This window comes from Athene cunicularia, unplaced genomic scaffold, assembly GCF_003259725.1.
Source record: "Athene cunicularia isolate RWA unplaced genomic scaffold, athCun1 SCF_39, whole genome shotgun sequence".
Classification (NCBI taxonomy): domain Eukaryota; kingdom Metazoa; phylum Chordata; class Aves; order Strigiformes; family Strigidae; genus Athene; species Athene cunicularia.
In genome coordinates, this window is record NW_020799467.1 from 33,518 (window position 1) to 41,369 (window position 7,852).

The following is a 7,852-nucleotide window of genomic DNA, read 5'->3' on the forward strand; positions in this document are numbered from 1 at the left end:
AGGGGCACCCGTGCCCCTCAGGGTGGAGATCCCACAGGCTGTGAACGCTGTTTGCTGCTGCTCCAACATTAAACGCTGATGTTGCCTCTCTGTCTGTGGCTGGAAGAGAAACGTCCGGGTCCCTCCCCTGCTCCTGGGCACCGTGGCTAGATGCCACCTGGGCACGGAGCCTGCAGGAGTCCCACGAGCGGCAAAGAGCTCCTGGAGCCCCCCGGCGTGGCCGCTCTCCCTGCCCACCCCACCCTGCTCCCCCCCCCAGCCCCAACAACTCATAGTGGGGCTTACACTGCCCGGGAGGTGCTCCGGGCACCAGTCTGCTCCCAGTTTCAAGCGCGTGCTGCCTGGCAGGGCCGTGAGCCAAGCCTGGGTGCTCTCCCGCTGCCTTTGTGGGCAGGTTTAGGAACTGGCAGGCAGCTCAGGATTTACCTTGCACGCAGATGCTCTGGGCCCTGGTGCAGGAGTGGAGGTGAAATGCCTGGACACCTGCCTTGGTGGAAGCCCTGGGCAGGGATTGTGGCCAAGATTCAGCTTTTTGTACTTTTCCTGCCAAGCTGGAACCACTCGCAGCCCGATGCTGGGCTCGGGGTGTGTGTGGATCACATCACCCCCAGCCCAGGGTGCAAGGGTGCGCCCCGGGATCGGGGCTGGAGGCAGAACCAGCTCTAGGAGCATCGCAGCACGGGGGGTTCGGGGTAGGAGCTGGCTCTGGATGGGGTCGGGGCAGCTGCAAAGCTTCTCCTGGGGCTTTGCAGGGAGAGGGATGGGGGCCGGGCTGCAGCAGTCCTGCAGCGGGGTGTGCTGTCCCCTCCAGGGACAGGGCAGAGCTGTCCCCGCTGCCACGAGGAGGCTCGGGGGACACCTGGCGCTCAGCACCCACCGCCGAGCCAGGACAGCTTGAGCAAGCGGGCACGGGGCCAGGAGTGGGTGCTGAGCGCGGGCACACCCAGGAAGGAGCTGAGGAGCTGTGAGGGTGTGCTGAGCAGAGGATTAGAGCAGGGAGGTCACGATTGCAGGCAGGGAGATCACGATTGCAGGCAGGGTGAGGAAGGGAGGCCGCGGCTGCTGGGCTGAGCCAGGTCAGGCGGGTCGAGGCAGGCGGGATGCGGCCCGGGGATGCCATCGGGGCTGAAGCAGCGATGCTGCGTGGGCCGGGCACAGCCCAGTGCTGACTCCGGCAGCGCCCGGGGCGGTGGGTAAGTGTGTGACAGGGTCACCCCGGGAAGCCGGCACCTCCCGCACGGCGGTGCCACCGGGACGCTGCTCTGGGACCCCCCCAACACCAGGGGGATGCCTGAGTCCTGGGGAGAGCTGGCGGTGCATCCCGCTCCTGCCCGGAGGCTTCTTTGTGTTTGTCCACAAGAGGGAAATATTTCTCCAGGATCGCAGCGACAGTGACTCCCAGCATCCCACTTCCAGCATCCCTGTGCCCGGGCACAGGATCGCTCCTCACCTGCTGCTGCTTTCCCAGGTTCTTACTTACCGGCTTCCTTTAACGTTTTACCGGCTCTGGTGATAAAAGCCGATGGCCGGATGCTGAATCATCCCGGCACATGTGCCTTGTCCCTGTGCTCTGCTCGGCTCTGAAGGACTGGCTGTGTTAAATGGAGAGGGAACGAATCCTTCAACGTCACCGGGCTTGGCTCATTAATTCTTGTGCAAAGCGTTGGCTCATTTTGGGGCACACACCAGATGGTGGCTCCTGGGACTGGGAGGACAGGACCTGACCCAGCAGCCAGCCTAGAACCAGTGACCACCAGTAAGAGCCAGGTCTCCCCATGCCCCCGACTGAGGTCCAGCTGCCTGGCAGGACGCTGGAGCCTGAGCTGCTGCCACGATGCCGCGTCGGGGCTCTGCACACCCGGCTCCTGCTCTGGCACCGATGGTTTTGCAGTCATGATACCCATAAAGGCAGCTCAGCCCCAGCTCTGTGTTCTCACAGCCCCTGTCCCCAACTGGCGTGGCTAAGGGACTAAATTCACCCCCCAGACTGCTCTGCCTGCTGTGGGGAACAGTCTGCAAAGGACACACGAAACTATGTGTGCTGGGACCGGCAGCAAGAAGCGGATTTGAGAGGATTGAGTGGGGCTGCCCTGCATCACCCCTGCCACCCGCTCCATGCCGAGGCGTTGCCCTTCCCCTGGGTCTCACTTTTCCTGCTCAGCAGGAAGCTCTTATCAGCCTGTGTTGGTAGGGACGAGCTCCAGCAGCCTCCACAGTGCTTTTGCTCCCAGGAGCTGCGGAGGCTCACGGGAACCTGAGCTGGCTGTGGCCAGACACGGGGCAGGCAGAGCCAGACCCCAAAATGGGGAGGGAAAGGGTGTGCGGGGTATCCCGGGAAGCTGCAGTGCACCAGGAGGAAGCTGATCACTGTGGGGCAGCAGGGCCTGACCTATTAACCCCTCCCCAAAATTGGGGCTTATTAGCCCTGGGTGTAGCAGCCAGGTGACATGTTAGTCACAGCTGGGAGCGGGAGACCCATGGGGCAGAGGGACAGGGCCAAGAGGTTCCTGCCGGGGCTGCCTGTTTGCCCCGCAAGTCAGGGCTGGGGGCTGCCCAGGCCCGTTTGCCCCTTCCCGGTGGCAGCTGGCCCGGTTGCCCTGTGGTTTGGCTCCACATGGCAGGTGGAGGCGTGGGATCATGTCAGGGCAGTGCTGGAGGGTAGGAGGAACTCTGATGAATTGAATTGCCCCACAGCTGCATCTGATATGCCAGGAAAGGAGAAAACTGGTCATGAAATGCTGCTCCACCTGGAGAAGAAGAGCTGACGGAGCAGTTTAACCCTGTGCAGGGAAATTCTGAGCCCTGACGTTTGATGCTCTTGGGCCACTGGGCTGGGAGCTGCCTGCTCTCTGTCCCCCTGGGCCAACGCTGCAGAGAGATGCTGAGGGTGTCCCCGCCATGATGTGTGTGTCCGCAGGAGTGGGCACGTCCTGGGCAAGGTGACTGGGACCAGGCGGTGTCTGGGTGAGCCGGCCCAGTTCCCAGTTCAGCCCTGTCTCTTTGGACTGGGAGAATTGCTCTCGGAGGAGCGGGGGGGCTCTCCAGGGACAGTTTGTCAGCAGGCACAGAGGAGCAGGGATCTGCTCCTGGCACAGCTGCTGTGGGGGCAGTGGGTTCCCCTCTGTGGGTCTGGCTCGTCCCCATTGCTGGGGGGGACAGAGCACACCCCTGCCCTTGCAGGAGCTGGGGCACTTCCCGGCTGGCTGCCGCCGCCTTCCACGGCGCATGTGAGCTGGGGTGAGCAATGCAGGAGCTGTGGGCAGGGCAGCGGCTCCGGCTCCCCTGAGGGTCCTTTTGCTGTGCCAGGTTTGTACCCTCACCTGGGGGTCCTGGACACTCCCCACAGCGGGTGCATGGCCACATCAGCTCTTAGCAGGGAATGGGGGAACCAGGGTGATGGGCAGGGGTAAAGCACTCCAGGTGCTGTTATTAGCAGGACAGCCTACGGTGCCCGTGGGCTCTGCTGCACTTCCAGGGGTTCATCCAGACCCTGCCTGACAGAAGAAAGAAATCAGCTCTTCCTTCATGGCATTGCAGTGGGTTCTCAGAGCTGCCCTGTGCTGGTGGGGCCTCTTGCATGGCCAGAGCTGCCAACCTGATGTCCCCGTCCCCTCTCTGGGGGCTGACGCCCTTGCATGGCAGCAGAAAGCGTGGGGGACCTGGCGTCCCCCAGCTCCAGCCCCGCGGCGAGGAGCTGTGCAATGGTCGGGTCCAAGACCGGCGGCAGGTACGGCCGGGAGGAGAGCAAGGAGGAGCTGTGGGGGTGGGAGAGGGTGTGCTGAGGAGGGAGGTCTCAGCTCCCTGTAAAGGCGAGGTGGGAGGCTGGAGCTGCCGGAGGAGGAGGGCTGGTGGCAGCGCAGGTTGGGGAGAAGCGGGTGGAGGCGGGTGGGCTGCGGGCTCCTGGGAGGGATGAACCCACCTCACGTTCCTGCAGGGCGAGGGTCTTTGCAGGGGGGGAGGACAGAGCGTGTGGCAGGGACTTCCTGGAAGAAGAGGGGACAGAGGAGTCAGGGCTGATCCCGCTGGCGAGCACAGCCTGTCCCTCCCCTCCGCCCCCTCTTGCACCCACGTCTGCCTTGGCTGAGGGTGCCCCCGCTCACAGGCTCTGCTCCCCGGGACCCGTCGGAGCTGGGGGGACACGGAGGGACCATGGGGGCTGTCGGCATCCTGAGCTGGCTGCTGCTGCTGCAGACGGTGCCCTGGGCTGCAGGTGAGCGCAGGGATGTTGTAGGGGTGGCAACGGGACAATGTGGCCTGGGTGCCAGCGTGCCCTGGGACAGGGTCAGGAGCCTGGGTGCGAGGGGAGGTGATGGGAGGCAGAGCGTGGGGGCACAGGGAGCACCCCGGGGCAGGCAGGAGGGTTCTGGCAGGGACACGTCCCCAAGCTGTCAGCTGTCCCCACCCTGCCCATGCCCCCCAGGCGCTCGGCCCTGCAGCCCTAAGTACTTCGGCCGTGACTCCATGGTGTGCGTCTGCAACGCCACGTACTGCGACACGCTGGACCCCCTGGTCCTGCCGGCGCCGGGCACCTATGTCAAGTACGAGAGCAGCAAGGCTGGGAAGCGGCTGGAGCGCAGCCAGGGGAGCTTCCAGCGTAGCCTGCACACCCCAGGTACCCGCTGTGGCCGGGTGGGGGGCAAATGCCACGGCAGGACCCACCCCTGGGCGCCCCGAGCTGAGCCGGGCTCTCCCTCGCAGGGCTGCTGCTGACGCTCAACGTCTCTGTGCTGTACCAGCACCTGAAGGGCTTCGGCGGGTCCCTCTCCGATGCTGCTGCCATGAACATCCTGGGGCTGTCGCAGCAGGCTCAGGACAATCTGCTGCACTCGTACTTCTCGGAGAGCGGTGAGTAGTGAGGGCACTGGCAGCGTGGGGTGCGTCGTGGGGTCCCCCCACTGCAGAGACACCCATCACCCGAGTGCCTGCTCCGGGGCTGTTTGATGCCTTTCCTGCTCCACAGGAATTGAGTACAACCTCATCCGGATCCCCATGGCTTGCAGCGACTTCTCCGTGCGCCCCTACAGCTACGACGATGTCCCCCACGATTACGAGCTGACGCACTTCAGGCTGGCGGAGGAGGACGTGAAGATGAAGGTGGGAGGCTGAAGGTGCTGCCATGGGCACCTTGTCCCCTCTCCCACCACCTCGGAGCTCCTGCATGTGCCAGGACCCCCGTGAGCAGGTGCTGCTGAGCCGCACACACAGTGGCAGGGTGCATGGGGACAGCTCGTGGGAGCTGGCACCTCCTCCAGGGCACGTCCTGGCACATTTTGGCTGGCACCGGCAGGGTGTGGGGCCGGGGCTCCGTGCCATGGGGTGGTGCTCGCAGGCTGCCATTCCTCACGGAGGTCCCCTGAGTGCTCCACTTCCCCCCACGCTGGGCCGTGTAGTTTCAGGGGTCTGCAGCTGGAGCTGAGCTGGTCCCTCTGCCCCCTCCTGCAGATCCCCCTCCTGCACCGAGCCTCAGCCATGAGCAGGCGGCCGCTGTCACTGTTTGCCAGCCCCTGGACCTCCCCAGGCTGGATGAAGAGTAACGGGGACGTCCGCGGGAAGGGCACGCTGAAGGGGCAGGCGGGGGACAAGTACCACAAGACCTGGGCCAACTACTTCATCAAGTACCGTCCGCCGGGGCTGGGATGCTCGAGGATGGCAGACGGGGGAGGTTGGGGTGGGCAGAGGTGCTCAGGCACGGCTGACGCTGCCCCCCCCTCCCCTCTGCCAGGTTCCTGGACGAATACGCCAAACACAACGTGACCTTCTGGGCGGTGACGGTGCAGAACGAGCCCCTCGCTGCGCTCCTCACACCCCCACAGTTCCCCACCATCGCCTTCACCGCCGCGAAGCAGCGGGACTTCGTCGTCCAGGACCTGGGCCCCGCGCTGGCCCGCAGCCCCCACCGCACCCGGATCATCATCCTGGACGACCAGCGCATCCACCTCCCGCACTGGGCCAAAGTGGTGAAGAGCAAAACCCCACCTCCCCGCCCATCTCCTTCCTCTCCCTCCACTCTGTCGAGCTTTGGGTTTGAGCTAAAAATTAAGCCAGCAGCCGCTGCTCCCAGCCCTAGACAGAGCAGGAGGCAAACGGGGTCTGTGGGAGAGCGAGCTGGAGCCGGCTAATTCGGTAGCAGCCGCCTCCGCGTGTGCCCGGCTGAGCCAGGGACGGGAGGTGGCATCCGTGTCCCGGATTCCCGCAGCGCAGCATGCCGAGGTGCTGCCAGCACCTTCTCCAGGCGGAGTTTCGACTCATTCGGCTTATCCTTCGCAATGCTGAAGAGCTCTTTGTGGGAATTACCTTAAACTGAAAGGAAAGAAAAGAAAACATGCTCCTGTTTCTGCCTCGAGCGAGGCAGGAGCTGCAGGGGAAGGTGCAGAACCGGCAGCATCTGGGGACCAGGCAAGACCACCCTGGAGGGGGATGTGGAGGGAGGACCAGGCAGCAGCAGGAGCCACGGAGGGGGCGAGGAGCCCACCGAGGGGCACGTCTGCCCCCACACACCTGTTGCTCTGTGCCCAGCGGGGTGCTGGAGCCACGTCAGGGTGCTGCTCGTGGCTGGCTGCTTGGGGTGCAGGTGCCGAAGGGGAGGGGGCTGCAGGTGCGGGGGACTTGGGTGCTGGTGGGAGGGGACGAGAGAGGAGGCAGGTGGCTCTGGGAGACCCCGCTGGCATGTGGGGTCTGTGTGCCCGTCCCCACGGGGCTCAGGGTGCTGGTGGCACCAGTGTGAGGTGTTTCCTCTGCTCCCCACCTCCCCAGGTCCTGGGCAATGCCACCGCTGCCCGCTACGTTGCTGGTATGGGGGTTCACTGGTACCTGGACAGCATCGTCCCAGCTCGCTGCAGCCTCGAGGCCACCCACAAGCTCTTCCCTGGCCATTTTCTCCTCTACACGGAGGCCTGCAGCGGCTTCCTCACCTTCCGCTTCTCCGTGTCCCTGGGCTGCTGGGAGCGGGGGAACCACTACAGCCACAGCATCCTGCAGGTATGCCCCCCCCAGCGCTGTCTGCCCGGGGCTGGGGGACCCGGCTCAGCCTCATCCCCACCTGCCCAGGTCCTGAACCACTTTGTGGCTGGTTGGACCGACTGGAACCTGGCCCTGGACCTGGAGGGGGGCCCCAACTGGGTCAAGAACTATGTGGACAGCCCCGTCATCGTGGACAGCAGCAAGGACATCTTCTACAAGCAGCCCATGTTCTACCACCTGGGGCACTTCAGGTGGGTCGGGGCAGGGGTCTCAGGGGCTGCCACCAGCCTGAGACCGGGGACATGATCCTTCTCCTGCTCCTCCCCCCGCAGCAAGTTCATCCCCGAGGGCTCCCGGCGCGTGGGGCTGCACAGCAGCTGCCGGCGCCTCATCTGTCAGCTGGAGCACGTGGCCGTCCTGCGCCCCGACGGGGCCCTCGTCCTGGTGGTCCTCAACAGGTCAGTGGGGCAGCCTGGGTGGGGAGACGTGGGGGGGGGGACACTTGGCCCCAGCCTTGCCAACTTGCTCAGCCCCTCTCGCCCCCCAGGTTGGGCTGGGACGTGCCGTTCGCCATCCAGGACCCCGCTGTTGGTTTCATCGAGACCGTGGCTCCGGCCAGCTCCATCCAGACCTACCTGTGGCGGCAGCAGTGAGGGCCAGGGCAGTACTGGGGACTGCACCCAGTACTGGGGGCTCCAGGGAGTCTCTGGGGGTCAGGTCTTCCCCCCCTCTTCCAGCATCCTTCAATGGTGGAGGCCGGTGGTGACCCACTGCTGGGAGCACGGAGGGACTCAGGGTCCTGCCCCTGTGCAAGAGGCTGCGTGTGCTCCCGGCACGGGGGTCTCACCGGGGCTCCTGCTGCTGGTGCTTCCCGGCCTCCCCCCTCCCTCCC

General features: G+C 65.1%; 1 protein-coding gene across 3 annotated transcripts; it reads left to right on the top strand.

Annotated features, from left to right (window-relative positions):
- The first annotated feature begins 4,126 nt into the window (after window positions 1-4,126).
- LOC113490849 (glucosylceramidase-like) lies at window positions 4,127-7,613 on the top strand. Of its 3 annotated transcripts, none has more exons than XM_026867447.1 (10): window positions 4,127-4,210; window positions 4,421-4,612; window positions 4,699-4,845; window positions 4,961-5,094; window positions 5,443-5,615; window positions 5,723-5,957; window positions 6,754-6,978; window positions 7,048-7,211; window positions 7,293-7,418; window positions 7,508-7,613. In XM_026867447.1, the coding sequence occupies exons 1-10, from the start codon at window positions 4,150-4,152 to the stop codon at window positions 7,611-7,613; spliced, it is 1,563 nt and encodes a 520-aa protein (XP_026723248.1). In that variant the 5' UTR covers window positions 4,127-4,149. The 3 variants fall into 3 exon arrangements, with proteins under 3 accessions (XP_026723248.1, XP_026723246.1, XP_026723249.1); XM_026867445.1 differs by having other exon boundaries at window positions 4,421-4,594; window positions 4,681-4,845; XM_026867448.1 differs by lacking the exon at window positions 4,699-4,845.
- Window positions 7,614-7,852: the final 239 nt, after the last annotated feature.